This window comes from Eschrichtius robustus, chromosome 21, assembly GCF_028021215.1.
Source record: "Eschrichtius robustus isolate mEscRob2 chromosome 21, mEscRob2.pri, whole genome shotgun sequence".
In the NCBI taxonomy this organism is placed as follows: domain Eukaryota; kingdom Metazoa; phylum Chordata; class Mammalia; order Artiodactyla; family Eschrichtiidae; genus Eschrichtius; species Eschrichtius robustus.
In genome coordinates, this window is record NC_090844.1 from 29,955,430 (window position 1) to 29,978,494 (window position 23,065).

Here is a 23,065-nt window from a genome sequence, read left to right on the forward strand (position 1 = left end):
GCAGTGGTTAAGAATCCGCCTGCCAATGCAGGGGACATGGGTTCAAGCCCTGGTCCGGGAAGATCCCACATGCCGCGGAGCAACTAAGCCCGTGCGCCACAACTACTGAGCCTGCACTCTAGAGCCCGTGAGCCACAACTACTGAAGCCCGCGCGCCTAGAGCCCATGCTCTGCAACAAGAGAAGCCACTGCAATGAGAAGCCCGCGCACCGCAATGAAGAGTAGCTCCTGCTCGCTGCAACTAGAGAAAAGCCCGCTCGCAGCAACGAAGACCCAATGCAGCCAAAAATAAATAAATTTATTTATAAAAAAAAAAAAACATAAAAAGGAAAAAGGCGCCATCTCCTCGGCGTTTTTAACCGCCGTAGCTTTTCTGGTTGGGTTGTTTGGGTTGTTTTCGTTGTTACGGTTGTTTTTATCATTTGTTCATTGATTCATTTATGTAAGGAAATTAATGAGAAAAACAAAGAGAGCCTGGCAGAAAGCGGTTGTGTGGAATGTATCAGGACAGACCTTGGGAGATGTGGAAGGGGTGCCTCAGGACACCTGAGAAAGGTCTTCAAGATGTTAAGAATTCTACTTTAGACAGCCTGGAATGTACGTTTATCCTGAGTCCACGGCCCATCAAAACTCCGCCCAGTCCTGACTCTTCCCAGTGTCATAGGGTCAAGGTCACTAACAAGAGGTGAGCTTCGACTCCGTGGACCAAGGAGGCCCAGGCCTTGGCCTGAACTTGAGGAGACAAGAGGAGGGCTCATGCTGTGTGTCTTTACAGCGAGAAGCTACAGGTGCCAAAACGCCCGCATTTTTTTTTTTTTCTTGGCGAACGGTCGATAAAGCAGAAAACTCTTATCATCTCAACCCTTGTTGAGAAATCACATATCCATGCCCTTTGAATTTTGCAGGTAATACCTATTCAAAAGTACAAATATTAAAAGAAGAACAAAATAAAGACTACTTCCCCCGCCTTGGGTAGCACTCTGCTAACAATAATTACTGATGGCATGATTTGATGTCTTCCGATGCTTCACAGGCCTCGTGCTGGAAATTCATGGTTAGGACTGGATATAAACCTCCATGGACACGACAATATTTCATGCATTGTCTTTGGCATGAAACTTTGCCTTTTTATGAGCGTGAACAAAAAAGGTCCAGCCAATCCAGGGTTCTTGTTACGGTTCACTGATTGGAAAGTTTGCAATATTAAAATGTGTATTCATCAATATCGTGGATTCTTTTAGGCCAGACCTCATTATTCCTCTCCTCCTTCTCCTCCTACTTAATGAGGGAGCAAGTGGGAAGAGGAGGAGGAAGAAAGCAGGAGAAGCATGCACATTTTCTTAAATCCAAAGATGGAAACAGAACCCCTTCTTAGTGAGCCTTTAAACTTCTCCAAATGAATGTGACTGGAAGTTCCTAGAAGTATTGCCTTTGTTTTCTTGCCCGAATCCCTTGGCTGAACTTCGAACTCACTCCAAGTCTATCCTACCTACTGTGTTAAAAGGGACTTGTTTTGAATGCATATAGGTTTTGGCCCTGCAATTCTACTCCTAGGAATTTACCCTATAGTTTTACTAGCACACACGGAGAACGATATAAATTATATATATATGCACATAGATATACACATATACATATATGTGGTTATTCACTGCAGGAGCAAAAACTAGAAACCATCTAAATGTCCACCAGCAGGAGACAGGTCAAATAAACTTGTGGCACATCCATGTAACAATGCTGTGAATCTGAAAAAATAAATAAATAAAATGCAGAAGCCCGTGATGCAATCTCCAAAATACATTAACTTAAAAAAAAAAAACCAAGTACAGAACAGTTTGTAGTATGTTGCCATTTGTGTATAAAAGGGAGAAAGAATATATATGTATTTGCAAGAATACAAATATACAAAGAATATATATGTACAAAATACCTCTGGAAGGATGGACAATAAACTCATAGCATTGATGCATTGGGGAGAGAAACTGGATGGCTAGAGGGAGGTTTTTTCCACTGTACAGTCTCATAGTTAGGGAATTTGGCGCCATGGGAATGCACTTCATCATAAATAAATAAGTGCATTTCTCCCAAAAAACTAATAATAATTTAAATCACTTTTAAAGGGGGCTTATTATGCAAATCTCCACTCTGAATGGACCACTATACTTGGATAATTCCAGCCATCAGCTTGGTTGGGACCCCACCTCTCAGGTTTCCTTCTCTGAGCAGAGGCTGGCAGAGGGCCACAGAAATAAACACTCCTCGAAATTGTTCTGACATCTTGGAATTTGGTTTTATCAAATACAACCAGTGGTAATTGAGCCACTGCCTGAGCAGCTTTCCCCTGTTCTCTAATCGTATTTGTTGAAATGAATTTGGAGCTGCACATCCCCCCTAGTCAGGAGCCCAGCCTAGAAAAGGGCATGCTTTGGGCAAGTTTAAAGGCTTATACACTGCCAGAAGTGGGGCGGGGCAGGAGGGGTGGTGCGTGGGTGTCAGAAGCAGGTACCTGCCCTGTGTAACTGAGATAGTCACAGTTTGCCACCAAGATCTCCTGGGGGTCCAGTAGTGCCAGCTGGGGGAAGCTCAGAGCATGGGGGCAGGACATCTAGGGAAGCCTGGTCCCTGCTTCCCTTTCAGGACCTCCGCTCTGCTCTTGGACTCCCCTTATACCCAAATGAGAGATGGTGCACGAACACACCTAGAATGATTCATCCTGTCACCCAGAGGTGCTCAGTAAATGTGGTAGAATCTGAATTGAACTTGAAGCAAATTCTCTTAAGAACAGTGAGCAACTGGTACAAACTCCTATGTATAAAATACATTAGCTACAAGGATATATTGCACAGCACAGGCAATATACCCAGTATTTTATAATAACTTTGAATGGAGTCTAATCTCTAAAAATATTGAGTCACTATATTGTACACTTGAAACTAATATAATATTGTAAATCGACTATACCTCAATTTAAAAAAAAATAAATAAAACAATTTTTTTTAAAAAAGAATAGTGGGCAACTAAACTACAGGGTAATGGGCAGGATTTAAGTTAGAGCCTGCTGACTTTTTCTTTTAATCTGCAAAAGAAGCCCACAGATGCCCGAAGGAAAGGGCTGCCCCACCTTTTAGGAGCTGGGAATATGCATGCCAGGGAGGTGGCCTGGACTGACCAACTCGCTCTGGCCCTTACATGCTCTGGGATCGCCTTGGGCCTGCACCTACCAAGTGGCCAATAAACAGAAATTGAATGAATTCATTCAATCCAGTTCAATTAATTAAATGAACGTTCAGCTTACTTCTTTCTCTGCCTCAGTTTCCTCTCTACCATATTCTCATTCCTGGACACACAAAAAAAAACGCTGGTTGCGAAGACCAGCATTCTGGAAAACAGTTGAAGTCATTTGCTTTTTTTTGGCCATGCCATGCGGCATGTGAGATCTTAGCTCCCCGACCAGGGTACGAACCCATGCCCCCTGCATTGGGAGCAAGGAGTCCTAACCTGACCACCAGGGAAGTCCCTGAAATCATTTGTTTTCAATGTCTCCTCCTGTGGGCCTCCCTCTCCCTCAGGCCTGCACTCAGTAGGTTGGCTCAGAAAAAGCTACTTGGATTCGAATCCCGGTTCTACCACTTTTGAGCTGTGTAACTTGGACAAGTTACTTAACCTCTCTGAGCCTCAGTGCCTCACCTATAAAAACAAGCATAGTCCCTACCTCATCAGTTTGTAGTGAGAACTGAGTGAGTTATTACAGGTAAAGAGCTCAGACAGGCTGGCACACTATAAGGCTCCATCAATGTTATTATTACAGGGTAAAATACTCACTGCTAATCACAGCTGAGGTGTTGGCAGATTACTAAAGTATAATTCCTCCCAGCAGTATTTGCAACTTAAAAGAGAGAAGAAACTTGAAGGCCCAAAGGAACAAAGTAGTCAAGGGTGACTGCCCAGGGCTAAGGTTGATGTCTGGGGCGGGGCAAATTGAGGGAGGAGAACTTCAAAAGCACACCTCCTCGCATCGCCCCTCCCTGCCAGCCCTGCCTATCTCCCCTTGGGCTGATAGGAGATAAACGAAACCACTTCTTCAAAGCACCCTGCTCAAGGACCAGGATCAAACACAGGGCTGGGAGATAAGCTTCAGCCTACATTTCCTTTGTCCATTCCTTCCCACCACTTCTCCAAAGGAAACTCAAGGGGGAGGAAAAGTAGTTAATTCCTCCCTCTTTTATCAAAGGGAGTTACCTCCCCATCTATAGGGTGATGGGGGCGATGGGGCTGTGATAGGAGAACCAGGGAGAGAGGGAGGCCTCTTCTTGCTGCGCTGCCAGGGTTGCTGTGTGACTTCAGACTCCCCCAGAAGCTCTGGGAGCCCCGGTCTTTATCTGTCAAAAGGGATAAAAACACCTGCCCAAAATAACTCAGAAAATTGTTGCGGGATGATGAACGCAAACGTGTATTTGGGAAAAGATCCTTTAACAGGCTCATATAGTTGACATTTTGAAAAATACTAATTCATCCACCTTGAGTCTTTTTACTAATATGGTGAGGGGAGATAGAAAGAAAGAACCCTCTGTATGTAAAATTCTTATTCGTTCGTCAACAAACTTTCACTGGGCACGTATGGCATTCAGACTGCGTGCATTCATACCCCCATCTCTTACCAGCTGGGACTCGGGGCAGGGTACTTAACCTCTCTGTGCCTCCACTTCCTCCTCTGTGAAATGGGGTAACAATAGGACCCACTTCCTAGGGCTTCTGTGAGGATTAAATGAGAGAAATTGAGAAATTGTGCAAAGCGCTTACAACAGTGCTTGGCTGTCCGTGTTGGCTGCTGTGATGAAGATAGTTAAACATCCCTCTAGGCAATAAGAATACGAAGAGGATGAGGGCAATACAGCAGCATGCACAGTCCAGCAGGAGGATGGACAAGTAAATAAATAACGGCAGATGCCCTGTGATGAGTGTAAGAACATAATCGGAGCTGTGAGAACACAGAAGAGGGGGCTACCAGAGTGGGCTCCCTGGCAAGGCTGGTCCTTCTTGCTTTGCCTGTTTGTTCCCACTGTTCCTTGGGCCCCTCTTGTCCTCTCATTCCCCGGGGCTGTGTCTGAAGTCCCAGGATGGGGCAGACAGAGGCAGTGTTGAATCAGGGCTCCTGGCCAAGGCAGTAATTGCCAGCCGCTGAAAGATATTAAGCGCCAGGGAGGAAAACCAAGTCCCCTATGAGGCAGACATTTCAGAATTCTTACAGCTTGTAAAAAAAAAAATGTAAATAGTTACCCAGTGAGATATTTCTTGTTGTTGCCATTAGGGCTTGAGTGTCATGAAGAGAGAGGCCATGATTCAGGCAATTCCGCCTTGGCGAGGATGGAAAACTCCACATTAACCCCACACAACACACCTCCCACCTCTCCTCCCAACCTGACTCAGGCGTTTTTTTCCTGGGTGGTGAGTTTTATGTAAATTGAAATCATGAAAAAAAATCTATAAATATTCAGAATTTCCTAAAGGATTTTCTTGATGGCTTCTGAGAAGCATTTATTTTTTTAAAGACTCCTTTGACTGGAGGCTGGGGGAGGGGTACCCTCATTTGGGTAGGATGCTGGGCCGACTTGGGTGTTCGAGTGGGCTCCCAGCGCTGGGAGCCTCTGGATCCAGATGTGCAGTGACTGTTCTCCAGAGCAATCGCCCCACAGATGCCAACGATGCTATTGGTCACAGCCGTCATTGACCTGGGACTTTCTTTGTGCCAAGCACTAGATGTGTGACATGCATTGTCTGTTTTGGGCCTCCCAACTCGCAGGTGGCCACTCTTAGGTTTTATACCTGAGGTTTCCAAAGCTTAGGGAGGTTTCCTTGCCCGGGACCACCGCGGCAATGTGGCTCAGAGGTCTGGTTCCCAGAGACCTGACTCCAAGGGACCGCTCTGTCACCCACTGGTCACGGGCCTTTGGGTAAGTGACTAACCTCTCCACGCTAGAAATGGGAATGATGAAGGTACCTGAAACTTATCAAGAGCCTGACAGAACTGTAATTCTTCACCTCGTTGTCTGGGGGCATTCTCAAGCAGCCCCACTGTCATGGTGCCCTCCCTCACAGGGCAATCTGGGAAGGGTCCCTTAGCCACAGGACTGCCACTTTTCTGCAGAGGAAGGACTTGGGCCCTGTACAACACCGTCTTGTGTGGCATTTTCAACCACACCCCATCAACCTCAATAAACACGACCCAACTGAAAACTTCTTCAGCCTTATTCTCTCCCAGGTGACAAGACATTCCTTTGAAAACGGCCCTTGCTTTAGGCCACTAGGGCCCCATTTAGGACTCTGTAGAGGTTAACATTTCCCTTTTAATTAGGCCTCTGGCCTGGCTGAGTATGGTCTTCCATTTTCCCTCCTAAGGCGATTGGATGGATCCAGCCAAAGGGTTCCTGCTTTCCTCATCAGCACCCCAAAGGGAAGCATGGCCCTATTCCTTTGCTAGCACTTTCCAGGAGTGGGGAAGTAGGCCTGGTCTCCACCTAAGTGCTGTCTGGCACCCTCCCCCAACCCCGTTCCTAGTGATTAGCTGTGAGCTTAGGGAATGGGGTTTCTTAAGGACAATACATGATTACCTGGGCAAACTCTCCACCCTCCATCCCGAGCCTGGTCACCCTGTCCTCACCTCCTCCGCTCTCCCTTCCTTTCATTCATTCTTTACCTTCTTCTTCTTTCCTCCCCAAATAGAGAGTAAATATTTTATCACCCTCCGTTCTCCCCTCTCTTTCTGCTGCCTCCTACCCCTCTAGATTTCTTCCAAATTCCTAAATGCCTTTGTCTCTCTCCCCTCCCCTTTGCTCCCAACTGATTCCCCATTAATCATCCCTAACACACATCTGCTGGGGTCCTAGCAGGAGTTCTTGGCTGGCGCTCACAGCTGGGCTGGTTACGATAATCAAGAAGGGGTCTTTCATCTTCTCCTGTCTCCTAGGGCTCCCCCCTTCCCAGCTCCTCCTCCTCCTCCTCCAAGATTGCCTACAAAGGCCCACCTTCTTCCATTCTGGAAGGTTCTGCTCTCTCTCTGCAGAGCAATCTCCCAAAGGCCAAATGGGCTCGTAGGCTGAAGCAGCCCTGCAGTGGATGTTTAACCTTGGTGTTGGCAGTAGCAAGGATGTCAGAGTGCTCAGAGGCTGGCATGAGAAGGAGGGGTGGGCCGGGGGTAGAGACCACCACAGTAAAATAAGTGAGGTCCCCCCTCCTTCTTGTAACCCTCTTGCTGCAGTATGGAATACATCACCCAGTCAGGGCATCCCTTGGCATTCGTGGTAACCTAATTTTACCAGGATTAAAACTGGGGCAGGGAAAGCTTGTGTAATTTTTCAGAGGTCTATGCATACTGTCCAAAAACCAGATGGATCCAGGAAGTACATTCAGTTTAGTGTATAATTGATGTGGCCTGGGAGTGGTGCCTGCTGCCTTCTTTACTGAGCATGATAAAGATTGCCATTTGTTATTTCTGTGATACTTGTTTCTTTCCATTGGAAGAACCCCTTTGAAATCATCTATCTCCATCTTGGGATCTCATGTGATCTCAAGGCGTTGATCAACGAGCAGCAGAGTCCTAGAGCAATACGCCCCGAGTGACAGGCCTGACAATCTGAGTGATGGATTCAGGCTGGGAAAGCGGTACTCGAAGCGAGGCAGTGACACCAGCGCGCCTCCGCTGGCCGCCGAGAGCAAGGAGAAGTGGTCTCCCCAGAGGCCGGTGCACAAAGGGCCAGCTTCACCTTCTGATCGGCGGACCAGGAACTTTAATGTCCGGACAAGGACTATGTGAAACCTCTGCCCGGTGCGAAGCTGGCAATGCATACTCCATCCAAAAGGCACGGGAGGGAGGGGATAGGGTGAAGGAAGATACTGTTATTTTTAATAAAAAGTTTTAAATTCCGAAATTCCCCTGGGAAAACCTAGTGCATTTTCCCCCGCGAGAAGAAAAGGATGGGGGTAGGGTAGACGCATCTCTGGAGTTTGCATCGACGTGCAGCACTTAGAGAGATTCCTCCCTCCTCTGGGATGCTGACCTCTCCATGGTCTCCATCCCACCCCCAATAGCAGCTAGGCCGGATGCAGTGAGAGAATTTTACGCCTCTAAGCAGAACGCCGTAAGAAACCTGAAACATACCAAACATCTAACCTATATATCAGAGCGTAGGCACCTCGCGCCCGGCGCATCCGGGAGGGGCGCACCGCCTAGGGAACCGCGGCTTATTGCGACCATCTCACTCCGGAAGGGACACCTCAAACTTGCAGGCTTTGGACCGGACTGGCTCAAAGTTGTTGGAGCGGTTTACGCCGCGTCCCGAGAACCGTGGCTGCCTCCGAGGCTCGGGCGCTTCCAAGTGAGGACACCCGGGAGAAGCCAATTAGGGGAAGAGAGCTGGACCCGAGCAGAGCCGGGACTGAGCCTGAGCAGAGCCCGAGCAGGACCAGAGCAGAGCTGGGGCTCTGGAGGCGCGGCCCGCCCCTAGGCTGCCTCCCGGAAAGGCTTGGACTTGGCAGTACCGGAGCCGGCGCCAGGAGCTCCTACCCCACCCCCAGCCCACCCCGCCCCACCCCAGACACACACGGCCTGCGGGTGACTGCCCCCGCCAGCACCACTCCCCGGCGGTGCGAAGGGAGAGAGGGCAGAGCGACAGGAAAGCCAGCGGAGGATAGGGAGCAGAGCCCAGGGTCCCGGAGAAGTCCCGTCCTCTCTGGGACCCCCGGGGCAGAGGCAGCCCAGCTGGGGGGAGGAGAGGAATGCGGCGGGTGGTAAAGGCCGAGGCGGCGGGTTCGCGGGCGAGGCCCCTTTAAGGCTCTCCCCTCCCACCGGCGGCGCCGGCCTCCGCCCGCCGCTCTCCCCGCCCCGGGGTCCCGGCGAGAGCTGCGATTGGGCGGGCGCGGCGATCCCTTTGAAGTGTAGCTGCCGATCGCGGCTATTTGACGTGCGGCTCGCGAAAGGCGAAGGTTTTTGTGTTGCTCGCCGGGGCTAGCAGCGGTGGCGACGGCGGTGGCGTCGTCGTCGTTGGAGGAGGGGTGGAGGCGCAGCGACTGCTGCACCGCGCTCGGCGCTGCGGAGCGAGCCCACCCGCCCCGGGAGCTCGCCTCCCGGTGCTCCCCCTCCCTCCCCGCCCCCCCAGTGGCGCTGCCTCCTCCAAATGAGCGATTCGCCCGCTGGATCTAACTCAAGGACACCCGAAAGCAGCGGCAGCGGCGGCGGCGGGAAGAGGCCGGCAGTGCCGGCGGCGGTGTCCCTCTTGCCCCCGGCAGACCCCCTGCGCCAGGCGAACCGGCTCCCTATCAGGGTCCTGAAGATGCTGAGCGCTCACACCGGCCACCTCCTGCACCCGGAGTACCTGCAGCCGCTGTCCTCCACTCCCGTCAGCCCCATTGAGGTCAGTCCCCTGGTCGCTGCCCGCCCTGCGCCGGCCCCATTCCGCCCACGACTGTCGGGCCCACGGCCCTGCTCCCTGCGCCCCGGGGCTCGGTGCGACGCTCAGATCCGGCCACACTGGCGGACGGAGTGAGGAGGGACGGAGAACAGAGGGGTTAGAGCCCACCCGGTTCTCTGGGAATGGTTCCCCTTCCACACTCTCCCTTCGGAGCTACGTGTTTTCTCTCAGATTGGGTTTGCTCTTGGAGTCTCCCCTGGGTCCTTTACTTCTCCTGGGCACCCAGTCTCCAGGCCAGAGATGATCCCTCCTGGGCCTTTTCCCCCCGCCCCACCCCCACTCCTCCACCCGGGTTTGTTCTCTCTTAAGCCCGATCGCCCCCGTCCCACGCCGCCCCTGTCCCATCCGGTTAGGGTGCACTACGCCCAGGCACGCCCGACCCCAGGTCTTTCTTCCTCCCACTTGCCTGGGTGCCCTCCCCGGGAGGGAGGGGCTACGAAGAGAGCGCCAACGGCAGCCCTGGCTTCAGAACGCGCTTCTCCCGTCTCCTACCCCGCGGCGCCACCGCCAGAAACCCGTCCCAAGCGAAGTTCCCCAAACTGAAGGAATAAGTTTTAACCCGGGCCTAGAGGCGGGGGAGATGAGAAGGCAGGAATCGAGTCACAGCCCCTCCCCCAGCCCCGAATCCAGAGAGGTCACCTTCTCCCGTGGTGGCCTTTGGTGGACTACTTCCACTGCCCATTCCCCGGGGCCTACGGCGCACTCCGGGATCCGGAGGAGCGAGGGATCCCACCGACGGGCAGTGTGAGCGCAGTTCCGTCCAGCTGCCCCGCCCGCCCGCCCGCCCGCCAGGCCCTCGCAGACCCTCTCCCCGAGGCCCTCCCGCCCCGTCGCGCCGCCTTGCGTGCTCCCCGCGCCCACCCCGCTCCCCTGGCGCCCCGCTCGCTCGCTCCGTGGGTATCTGGTCTCACTCCCGTCTCCCTTCCCTTACCACTGTCTCCCACAGCTGGACGCCAAGAAGAGTCCTTTGGCGTTGCTGGCCCAGACTTGCTCACAGATCGGCAAGCCGGATCCGCCGCCCTCGTCCAAGCTCAACTCGGTAGCGGCGGCCAACGGGCTGGGAGCGGAGAAGGACCCTGGCCGCTCGGCCTCGGGCGCCGCCTCCGCGTCTGCGGCGCTCAAGCAGCTGGGGGACTCCCCGGCCGAGGACAAGTCCAGCTTCAAGCCCTACTCCAAGGGCTCCGGAGGCGGCGATTCCCGCAAAGACAGCGGCTCCTCTTCCGTGTCCTCCACCTCCTCCTCCTCCTCCTTGTCCCCGGGAGACAAGGCGGGCTTCAGGGTCCCCAGCGCCGCCTGCACGCCCTTTCCCCCGCATGGAGCGCCGGTCTCCGCGTCGTCGTCCTCGTCCTCTCCCGGCGGCTCCCGGGGCGGTTCCCCGCACCACTCTGACTGCAAGACCGGCGGCGGGGGCGCCGGCGGAGAGCTGGACAAGAAGGACCAGGAGCCCAAGCCCAGCCCGGAGCCCGCGGCCGTGAGCCGAGGCAGCGGTGGGGAGCTGGGCGCGCATGGAGGCGGCACCGAGGCCGGGGCCTCCGGGCGCAAGTCGGAGCCGCCCTCCGCGCTGGTGGGGGCCGGCCACGTGGCGCCGGTGTCGCCCTACAAGCCGGGCCACTCGGTGTTCCCGCTGCCACCCTCCAGCATCGGCTATCACGGCTCCATCGTGGGCGCCTACGCCGGCTACCCGTCTCAGTTCGTGCCTGGCCTGGATCCGAGCAAGTCTGGCCTCGTGGGAGGCCAGTTGTCGGGGGGCCTGGGCCTGCCCCCGGGCAAGCCCCCCAGCTCCAGCCCGCTCACCGGGGCCTCCCCGCCGTCCTTCCTGCAGGGATTATGCCGCGACCCCTACTGCCTGGGAGGTTACCACGGCGCCTCGCACCTCGGCGGCTCCAGCTGCTCCACCTGCAGCGCGCACGACCCAGCTGCGCCCGGCCTGAAGGCGGGGGGCTACCCGCTGGTGTACCCCGGGCACCCGCTGCAGCCCGCCGCGCTCTCGTCCAGCGCCGCCCAGGCCGCGCTCCCTGGCCACCCGCTCTACACCTACGGCTTCATGCTGCAGAACGAACCGCTGCCGCACAGCTGCAACTGGGTGGCGGCCAGCGGGCCGTGCGACAAGCGCTTCGCCACCTCGGAGGAGCTGCTCAGCCACCTACGGACTCACACGGCCCTGCCCGGCGCCGAGAAACTTCTGGCCGCCTATCCGGGGGCCTCGGGCCTGGGCAGCGCCGCCGCGGCCGCTGCGGCCGCCGCCTCCTGCCATCTGCACCTCCCCCCGCCGACCGCCCCCGGCAGCCCGGGGTCGCTGTCCTTGCGGAGTCCACACACTTTGGGCCTAAGCCGGTACCACCCTTACGGCAAGAGCCACTTATCCACAGCCGGGGGCCTGGCCGTGCCGTCCCTCCCCACAGCCGGACCCTACTACTCACCATACGCGCTGTACGGACAGAGACTGGCCTCAGCCTCCGCGCTCGGATACCAGTAACTACAGCCCTGCTTCCTCCCCAGCCTCCTCTCCTCCCCGCCGCTGCCTCCCTTCCCCACCCGCCTCCGCTGCCTCCTCCACCACTGCTTGTCCCTGCCGGACCCCCGCCCAAACCTCCCGCCCACCGGACTGTGTATTTATTTACTGTAATGTTAGCTTAAAAGCTGGGAATATAAGTGCATTAACGGCCCACACGAGTCAATGGTATGCAAAGAGTCTGTTCCCCCCAAATAATAATATTAATCACACAGGTAACTACATGTCCCCGGCCCCTCTTTCTTTCTTTTCCGTTTTTTCTTTTACTTAGATGTAAGTTTTCGAGTTTTTTTCCCTTTTGCGCTTTTTTTTTTTTTTTTTTTTGATTGGTTTGGTTTTATGGGGAGGAGGGGGAGTTGGGGGTTCTTTTTGTCTTCCCTTTCTGGGGAGTTTCTTGCATGCTTCTTAACCGTTCAAATTACACTTCTTCCTTCTCTTGCCCCCTCCTTTCCCTTTCATTTCTTCTTGTTTCCATCCATTTGAGGTTCTGTATTTCTCCTTTGTACAAGTAACAGAGAGGAGGTATTTTTTGTAACGCATTTGGGGGTGCAGGGAGCGGCCTTGGGAGCTAGAGGTCTTGCCCTCTTATGGACCTGGAACTTTGCTCTGTGACCTCTGCCCTGCCACTCTCCCTAGGCTCCTTGGTCTGCGCCCTGGCCCCCCAAATTAGAGCCTTGCTCCCCGATCTTGCTCTGAGCACCAGTCAGTGGCCGGAGAGGCGCCTCCAACAGAGCCTTTCTCCTCCCAGACTCTTTTAACAGGCCCCAGACACCGGGTGGTCACACTGCCTGATGGTGAGGGGCCTGCAGGGCTCACTTAATTGAAGTAAAAGTTCTAGAAGGCCCTACTGGCATGGAACTTTGCTCTTTATAGTTTGCAAAGTGCTTTTATAGTCATTGTTTTTCTCTGGCTATTGTGGCTGCGGTCCCTGTCCTGGCGATGGGGGCTGGGTCCGTGATTCTTGCTAGATCCTTCCAAAGCAGACCAGTGGTAGTATCAGCTGGCAGCACAGCCTTGTTAGCACCATTGGGGGAGTTAGGGAGCACACAGATCACAGCAACCCCGGTGGCCCCCTCCCAGGCCTGACCCGAGTCCCCAAAGTTGGCCGTGGGCTCCCTCAGTTACTGGGATTGAAGGCTCGGCCCCGGGGTCTTCACCCAACACCCTCCCTCCCTCCCTCCTGGCCTTATGCAGCTGCGCAAGGGCTGCGGGGCCTGTTTGGGATGAATAGAGCTCTCCCTTGGTAAGACTTATTTTGTTAATAAATGGAGTACTTGGCTATATTCACACCGTGGTGTTTCTCTCTTGCCTGCCCCACTGACCCACTTCCAGACGCCTAAGCAGATGCCCTTCTTTTGTTCTTGTTTAAAACACCTTATGGTTTCCTGCTCAGCTTTCCGTTCAAGGACGAGTTTAATGCCTTTCCTCAAGAAAGCAGGGGAGAAGAAAACAAAACTTCTGCCAACGCGTTACGAATAACATAAAACGGCCCCTTTTTTTCCAACTTGGTTATTTAGCTCCCAGCCTGACTTCGAAGGCCTTGCCATTTCCTGGGGACAGGGTGGAGGGAGTGTGTAAATGTGGATTTTCCTCTGGGCCTAGCTTCGAGGTCCGAGGGGCCGAGAAGGGAACCAGGCCCCAAGACCAAGAAAAGTCGGCAAGCGCCGCCCCGGAGCCCTGCGGGCGAGCAAAGACGACGTGCCTCTGGCGCCACCAGGTGGCGGAAAGGCGAGCGACTGTCGCCAGCCCCGACCGCGCCTTCCGCGCTACGCCCTCCAAGTGGGGAGGATTTCCTCTCCCTGACGGTGCCTTTTTTACACCTTGAAGCTGAAGGGTAGATGCACCTGTTGAGAAGGGTGCTTCTCAAGGCTTGGGGACTCCCCAAGGCCAGCTCTGGTTTGTGGACCCCAGTCGTCTGCGCCCCCAGAGATCTCTGAGCGGGGTTTTGGTTTTGTGGAGAAGGCGCGGCGATTACTCGGGACCTGGAAGCCACCCTCGGTGCCCGTTTTCTGGAGCTCGCACGATTGACACCGGCTTCTGCATCCTCGGGCAGGCCAGAGTTGGCGTGTCGTTTATCGAGATGGTGGGAGAGGGCCGGGGCACCTCCCCACTGCGCGGGGAGTCCGAGGGCCGGAGGAGAGGGCCGTGGGGCCCCGGGGCCTGTGCGTCCTCCCCGGGCTCGGGCCGCCACCCTGAGGCTGGCGCCGCTCAGGTTCCGGCTGCAGGACGCCCGGTGCCCACCTCTCGGGGCGCGGCGAGCCAGGGCGCGCGGGGCCACCCGATGGGCGCACTGCAAAATGCCTGCCTCGCCCCCTCCTGGCCGTGCTCCTCTGCGTGGGCGCCGCGCAGCTTTGGGAGGTGCTGTGTTGCACTTCGCGTCGTTTCGCTTTACTTTCTCCGTGAGGAAGGCGACTTCGGGGCAGCTCCTGCTCCGCAAACTGTGTGCTTCTGAAATGTCCCTAGACCCAGAGGTCAAGTGCGGAAGGGATGCTGTGCTCTCTGCGCTCGCTGTCTCAGCCCGCAGCCGTCCCCAAACTCCTTAGAGAATCACAGGGTGGGTCTCGGCCTCCTCCGGCATCATGACCTCGGGATTTGACAGAACCTCAACATATCATGTTTCTGCAGGGGGGGTGGTTTGGGGTTTGCGGGGGTCGCCCCTATATCTTTGTTTCTGGGCAAAATTCCTTCACTAGTCAAGGGAACCTCAGTCTTCTTCTGCAGCAAATGGCAGTGCTGGAGTAAGAGCCTGTGTGTGTCGCAGGGGAAGGGACCTGGGCTGCTGGCATCCTTGCGCACGGGAGTCAGGGAGAGGCTGCATGGGCTGGAGAAGTCGCCCTGAGAGCCGCTCAGGGTCTTCCTGGGGAATCATCCTTATGCAACTTCTCAGAGTTCAAACTGGCCCAAGGGAGGCTTTAAAAGACCTGAAATGTAGCAACTTGCTTTACTTTTTCTTTTTCTCTGTTGTTTTGTTTGCTCTTGGTTATTTTATTTCCCATCTTCCCTTCCTCTCAAATCCCCCTCTTTTCCTTCAGATACCTTTTTTGGTTGGTTTGTGTGGGTTTTTTTTAATGCCTGCTAAAATTGCTGGAAATTGCTCCCTCTGCAGGGGGATTTAAGCTTTTCTCTTTCTTGAACTGGGTCTTTAGACCTCCCTACCTAAGGACCACAGGGCTCCCCTTGTTGGGACAGCAGAAAGGGAGAGACTCCATATCTCCAAGAGCAAACTCTCCATATAGCAAAAGAAACTTCTCTCTAGGTGCTTGGCTTACATGGGAGGTGTGAGAATGCAGGTTACAAACTCCTCAGGGGATTGAGTTTCCCCCAGAAAATGTATTATCGGCCTTTGCAGAACAGGAAGGATGCCGTTGGCCTGATTGGAAAAGGCTGTCACCAACTACCATTGTGACACGAAGGGCAGGCATTGTAGTCTGGAGGGGCCCAGTTTTCACCCTCGGATGTCAGCTCTCCTCACCATAAATGGGTGACAGTCCTAAGACATGGGGCTGTTTTCACTAACTGTGGGGGGAGTTTGTTACTTTCAGGAGCTACATTCCTAGGAAACAAAGTTGCTGTTTTAATAGAGATAATACTCCCCACCAGCTGCTCACTTGCATAATTAATTCACCCAGCAACTCTTCTTTGAGAATCACCTCTACCTTCCATCTCTCCACCTCCTTCGCTTCCTAACCCTCCTCCCCCTCTTCCTCCTAATCTCTTCCAGGCACCAGCAATGGGGCCTGCGTTCCCCAGGCACCAGGAAAGGTGGCAGCCACAGAGCTGGACCTTGAGACACTGGATGTTCCTGGCTCTGGGTGATATTTTCACACCTCCGGCCTGGTTATTTTTGTGGCCTCATGGGCAGCAGTGGGAGGAAGGGAGGAGAGAGAGGAAAAGGCCTCACCCTCAGATACAGGTTTGACACAAACAGAATTGCAGGGTGTTAAGTTTTGAACTTCCCAGTCGTCCCCCCAAACCCATCCCCTGAGAATCCACAGCCCAAGTGGGAGAGGTGGGGCCCTCCAGCATTTTTCTGCAGCCATAATTGCCTTGGTCTACGCAGCATCCTGGGATGTGTCTTTCAATACACGAACTAACCCCCTCCTGATGTATGTCTGGATTTCCGTGGACTCCGTCTTCCAATAATACTGTGGCTCTGTACTTTATTAATCATTCTGTAGGGGAAGCTGCACTCCAGTTTTCTGTTTGACTTGATTTCATTCATCCTGTCTTTTTGCAAAATAGATGGTTGACTGCATCTGATAATGTATGGTTTAATTTGGAGCACTATGGGTTTGAATTACCATTTTCATAATGTGCTGTGCATTAATGTGTTACATCATTTATAAAGAGGAATGTGCTGGGTTTCAAACATTCTCCTGAAAGCCAAAGTCACCTCACGGAAACAAAGCCAAATCACATCGACCCATCTCCTTCCCTCGCTGCCCAGGAAACTCTTGCCTCCTCCCCAGCCCAGGTGAAATCTGCAAGCCCCCCTAAAACTCCCCATGAGGCTTTTGTGTTCACATAATACAGGTGGGTGTCAAGGTTTGGGGGGAATGTGCCCATGGCTGCCCGGGAGCCATCAATGGCAGCACAAAGCTCCCCCTCATTACTGCATGGCAACCCTGCCCCTTTGCAGAGACCTCCAGTGGATGGCTCCCCCTCGACCCTAATCCCAGCACTCCCTCCCCGATGGCTGTAATAACACCAGCTGTCTGTTACTCAAACTCTGACTGAGGAGGAAAAAGCACTGATTATCCAAATACAGTCATTAAAGGGGAAATGTGTTTTTAGGACTGTCAGAGTGATTAATGAGGGCTAGCCGTCTTTGCAAATGCACTTGTTTAGTCTAACTGGCAGCTTCTATTTTCCTATTGATTTATTGCAGCCGTTGCCGGGCCTCGGTGTGTGCGGAGTCAGGGCACTTCACAACTGTGCCCTGTTTAAACAGGAAAAGCACGCACCGTTTTGTCCAGGAGGGAGGGAGCAACCTAAAGTCTCTCCCCTCAGTTCAGTCTCCAGGGCCCCAGAACAACAAAGAAGACATTAAAAACCTGCAGCCCAGAGAGAGAGAAGGAAACTGCCTCCCCTTGGTCGTCCCCAGTTCCAAGGTCAGCGGAGGTGCGCCCTGGCCCCTGGACAAAGCCCGCCCTATTGTCACACTCAGCATGCCCGCATCCTCTCCTCCGGTCCCCCCAAACCAGCTGTCAGCCACCGAGTCCAAGGACAGGAAAGGCACCCAGCAGAGAGGGAGGCCAGGGAGGGGGCCAATGGGCTCAGCCAAGCTAAAAACAGAACCGAAGCAACCCCGCCGTCCAGCGGCGGGAACAAGGTCAGGAGTTTGTGGGAAATTGATGGAGCCGCGTGGTTGATTTCAACTTTTAAAAAGTGGCAAGGGGTGGGGAGGAGGAGGGATACAAGAGTGATATCGACTCCGTTCCACTTGTACAGTTTATGTTTTGACAAATGATGTACCTAATGACCAAGATAGAGAAATGGCAGCTTGAAAATAGGGACCCAGTACTGGGGAATTAGACTTCCAGGAGGTCGATCACCAAAGCAAACAGAGTTTACAGGATTCCTGTTCCGTGCCCAGTGCAATGCGGGGGCATCGGGAGACACAGGAGAAAACTCAGACCATGTTGCTGCCCAATTTAGTTGGAGGAGACAAGATATACCCATGAGATCGGGAACAAGACAGTATTCTATATCACTGCCTTTATGCCAGTCTAGTAAGTGCTGAATTGCACCGTGCAGACAGTGGAGAACAGGACAGAATATAACAAGGGGCTAGCTGTGCAGATTGACAGTCGGGCTACAGAAGCTGGAGGGAGAGCTCACTGGGGCTGACACTGGGGACCTTCCCATGGGAGCTCCATTCTGTTGGGAGGCTTCCCAATTCCTCGTAGGCCCGTCCTCTTCTGAAGGCTGGAAGATGGGTGAGGCCTTCATTCCATAGTGGTGAGAGGGCTGAGCCAGAGCCCAGAGCCAGTGATTTCCATTCTCAAGCAGATCAAGGAATAACCTAACCAGCTTGCACCTTCCATGGAGAATTCCAGACCTGGAAATGGTTTGTGCTTCTTCCTAGATGAGGTGCCTTTACAAGTTTTCCCAGGGCTGGTGGCATATCACCAGCTTTATTAACACTTCCCAAGACAGGAAAAGCTGTCAGTGGATTTGGATCACAGAGGAGCTAGGAAAGCTTTCTCTTAAGAGAAAAGAAATTGAACCTGCCGACTGAGAGGAAATGAAGTGACCATATTGTTCAAAATGGAGACCAAGAGTGTGAGTGTACTTTGGTAGCTTGAGGACTGTCCTGAAAAGTCCAGAAAGTGTAGTCATCTTACGTATAGTAGAAAGAGAATTGAAACAGGAGTCAGAAAACCTGGATTTTGCTCTGGTTCTGAAACTTAATTTCTGTGCAACCTTGAATAAGTCACTTTATCTCTCTGAGTCTCTTTCTTCCCATTTCTGAAATGAAGTTGTGGCACCTTGTAATTTTTAAGCCCCTTTTTTTACACATGAAGCATTTTATTTTATTTTTTTTAATTGAAGTATAGTTGATTTACAATATTATATTAGTTTCTGGTATACAACATAGCAACTCAATATTTTTATAGATTATACTCCATTTAAAGTTATTACACAATATTGGCTATATTTCCCCATATTGTACAATATATCCTTGTACCTTATCTATTTTATACATAGCAGTTTGTATTTCTTAATCCCCTACCCCTATCTTGCCCCCCTTCCCTCTCCCCACTGGTAATCACTAGTCTGTTCTCTATGTCTGTGAGTCTGTTTCTGTTTTGTTATATACATTCATTTGTTTTATTTTTTTAAACTCCACATGTAAGTGATAACACAGAGTATTTGTCTTTCTCTGACTTATTTCACTAAGCGTAATACCATCCAGGTCCATCCGCATTGTTGCAAGTGACAGAATTTTGTTCTTTTTATGGCTGACTAGTATTCCATTTTATATATATATATATATATATATATATATATATATATATATATATACCGCATCTTCTTTATCCATTTATCTGTTGATGGACACTTAGGTTGTTTCCGTATCTTGACTGTTGTAAATAGTGCTGCTGCAAACATTGGGATGCATGTATCTTTTTGAATTAGTGTTTTCATTTTCTTTGGATATATGCCCAGGAGTGGAATTGCTGGGTCATATGGTAGTTCTATTTTTAGTTTTTATGAGGCTCCTGTGTTCCATAGTGGCTGCACCAATTTAATTCCCACTAAAAGTATACAAGTGTTCCCTTTTCTTCACATCTAAGCCCTTTCTAACTGGAATATTCTATGAGTTTATAAAATGTTTAAAGGGTGAAGCATGGTGGTCAGAGTTGGGCAGGATGCTGTGACACTGGTTCCCAGTCTAATGCAATACTAAAGTTCCCATCAGGACAGTAAAAGTGGAAGACCGAGAAAAAGAAACCTCGTGACTTTACCTCAGTGATGGAGGGTGGGTGGAGGGTCCACAAGAAGAATGTTGTAATGTGGACTTTCCATCCAGGGAACTGGGCCCAAAAGAATGAAGCACTAAAATATTTTTTCATTTGATGAAATGCTGAGAATAGGGTGATGCCGGTATTTCAGCGGCTGCTTGGTAATTAAGTGGGTCAGACATTATTATTTTAAATAATATGAGGTTAAACCAAGGTCTACAAAAAGAATCCATTTTTCACAGCCTCCATCCAATTGCTTTTGGAAAATGGGACTGGCGAGGGAAGAAATGAAAGGCAGATAAAAATCAAACCACAGTGGGGGGACCTTTGCTCTGAGTGGGCAGTGGCGATCTCCATAGCTCTTTGGAACATAAAATAAAATGATCCTCCTGGAGTTTAAATCAGAGCCAGATTTTAGAATGGAAACAGTCATTTGGAAAATGTCACTGCACGTTCCCCACGTCCTATTTGTTTTCCTGGGTGTGTGGATGTGTGAATTCTTGTGGAGGGGTGGGGGGCTGGGCTGGGGGTGAGTTATATACAGGTTTTTACCCAGTCCATAAAGGAACTAGCATGACTACGCCGTCATGCTTATCCTTCTTACTTACAGCTTTCAACTTCAAATACAGGCAGCACCAAACAACTACACAATAAGCCAGGCATACCCTAGAGCATCTCTAGGAGCACAATTTTGTGTGCGCCATGGCACAGTTAAATATAATAATATGTGCTGGGCATTTAATATTTACAACAAACCTCCAGTTCACGCTGATGAGAAAACTGGAATTCGGAGAGGTTAGGGGAATTGCTCACGATTTCACAGTTAAAGAGCTGTGGAACCAGGATTCCAACACAGTCCTGACTATAAAATTCTTTGCACTGAGCCAGTAGCTTTCGACTCTGTATCCAGGTGGGTTTAGATGCTGCAGATGGATAGAATCAGGGGAACTGTCCCATCAGAATGTCTTGGCCAGTGTGCCTACATGTGTTGGGACCTCGCTGGACACCATGCAGTTGAAGGTAACTGGGTCCTTCCTTCCAAGAGCTGAGATGCCACTGAGTGCAGTGGGTTTGACTCATTTGTTAAACATTACAGAATGTCCCCTGCATACCGGGTACAATTGTCTCCTCTGGGCACTAAAAAGGTGAGAGAGACCCTGGCCCTTGCCTCAAGGAGCTTCAGTCTACTAGGAGATAGGTGTATAAGCTAATTAAGATATGATGGACTAAGGGCTTACTAATGCTGTTGCAATAGTCAGTATAGGCTAGATTATGCTACAGTAACAAATTAACCCTGAAATCTCAGAAGCTTAACACAACAAAAGCTTGTTTTTCACTTACACTACATCTCCATCGTGGGTTGACAGGGATCTCTGTATCAATCTGGATTTGACCAGAGAAGCAGAACCAATAATATAGTAAGGCATTTATTGTAAGGTGTTGGCTTACACAATCGTGGTGGCTAGCTAAGCAAGTTGGAAGTCCGTAAGGCAGGCAGGCAAGAAAGGAAGACCACAAGCAGGCTGAAACTCTACTGGCATGAGCCCTTTGGAGTCTCTGAGCTCAGGGAAGCCTCTTTGAAAGGGCTCACCGGATTAGGTCAGGCCCACCCTGGATAATCTCCCTTTTGAGCCACTTAAAGCCAACTGATTAAGGACTTCAATCACAGCCACAAAATTCCTTCCCAGAAGCAGAGTTTGATTAAATAACCTGGACTCTAGTTCAGTCTAACCAAGGTGACACCTCAGAAAGCATCACAGTGTTGCACATAATTAATCAGGACTCCTGACATCCTCAGTGGTCACAGCAGGGGGAGAGCTGGAGGTCTTGCACGAACAATCACACAGCTCAGGCCAAAAATGATACATGTCACCTATGCTCATAATCCTCTGGCTGGAACTGGTCACACGGCCCCTCCTAATTGCAAGATGTTGACCCTCCCTTGTGCACACAAGGAGAGGGGAGCTGGAGGGTGGTCCCCCACAGGCATTGTCTGGGAGCTCTGACCGGCTTCCATCTTGCCCTCCCCATGCTCAGGGTGAAACTGAGTTTGTAGCAAGATGAAGGCACGTGGTGACTGCCAAGGGCCACACGGTAGGTCAGAGAGAAGCCAGGACAGAACTCAGCTCTCCTTCACTCCAGCCCACCTCCATCCTGCTTCCTCGGACTTTCCCAAACAGAAGCCCTTCCAAACCCACAGAGCCCTGTTCACCTGGAGGAAGTTTACATTTCAAATCGTAGGAAACAGGCGCAGGGATGGAACGCTTTAGCCAGACACGGCTGACCTCACTCCTGTTGGGACAGACATCCCAGGGCTCTGAGACCCTGAAGTTCAAAGAGGTTCGTGACCTTCCACATAGCTTGTAGTCCTGAGGCAGCATATTAACACCTCCTCCTTATAGGAAGGGGAGGGACCTTCTATGCACTGGACTCTAGCAAAGCTTCCATCTGTGAAACTTACAAAAAACTACGGATTGATTCAACGTGATAATGATCAATGGTCACCAACAAATAAGTGCCATCAACAGGATGTCCTCTTAAGTTCAAAGGAAAAGGTCTCGGCAACAGGACCAGATATGGCCTTTTTCCTTCTCTAACATTTATTGAGTGCTTGCTGTATGCTAGGCACTGCGCTAAGTACTTCCATACAAGGTTTTATTTAATCCTGGCATCCATTCCCTGCAGTAAGTCTACTCTTGAACACATTTTGCCCGAAGTCACAAAGTCAGTAAGCATTAGAGGCAAGACCCCTACCAAGTCTATCCGATTCCAAAAACCTATATTCCTGCCACCAGAGCCATCCGGCCAAGGGAGCATGAGGGAGCTCCACGGCCACCCATGACACCTGGCCTGGGCTGCATTAGCTGGGAAGGGGGCGTTTGTCTAAGTCCTCCAAAGGCCCCAGGTGTGTGGGGGCAGGATAGGCAGAGCCTTGCTGATCTCTGACCCTCTCCTCTAAAGACCACGGGTCAGAGAGGGACATTAAATCCCCTGATCCCAGGCTCACTTCCTGAAGTCACGACTGAGCCTTGTGGAATCTCCTGTGGAGATATTTCTGGAGAACCTGCTAAGTTCTCTAAATGCTATCAGAGGACAGAAGACGCGTAAGACATGAGCCCGCACATCAAACTGTTTGCAATCTAGTAGGAGAATCAGGACAAACACATGTTAATAACATGAAATAACGTATGACATTAACAAATGAAGGGGAGCTGTGCAGAGTGCCAGGCGTTCGGAGCAGCCCAGGGGCCGGGAGGACTCACCTGTTCACTCAGGCCCCGGAGGAAGAAGGAGGGGCCTTCCAGGCCAGTGGGGCGGCCTGAGCAAAGCCAAAGCTGGACTGTGCAAGGTGTATTGAGGACATCGTCCAGCCCACGCCAACCAGCTGCCATCTGCTGGAAACAGGAAGGCACTTACAAATGTAATTTAAGGGAGTCACTGCTTAGGGCCACCAGCGTTAAGTGTGGCCCCCCAGCAGCCTACTCCAAGGGGCGATGGCCTCAGTACAGACACAGCCCAGTGAAGGGGCTGCAGCAGAAGGAAAGGAAGGCTCTTTGCAAACTTCAGCTCAGGGCTCAGAGCTGAGACATGCCTCCCACTTGCTGGCCCGGGTCACCTTT

The 23,065-nt window shown here is 51.9% G+C and overlaps 1 protein-coding gene across 1 annotated transcript; it reads left to right on the forward strand.

The window, feature by feature from the left end:
• Positions 1-8,674: 8,674 nt before the first annotated feature.
• ZNF703 (zinc finger protein 703) lies at positions 8,675-13,259 on the forward strand. Its single transcript, XM_068532272.1, has 2 exons — positions 8,675-9,407; positions 10,411-13,259. The coding sequence occupies exons 1-2, from the start codon at positions 9,171-9,173 to the stop codon at positions 11,938-11,940; spliced, it is 1,767 nt and encodes a 588-aa protein (XP_068388373.1). The 5' UTR covers positions 8,675-9,170; the 3' UTR covers positions 11,941-13,259.
• Positions 13,260-23,065: the final 9,806 nt, after the last annotated feature.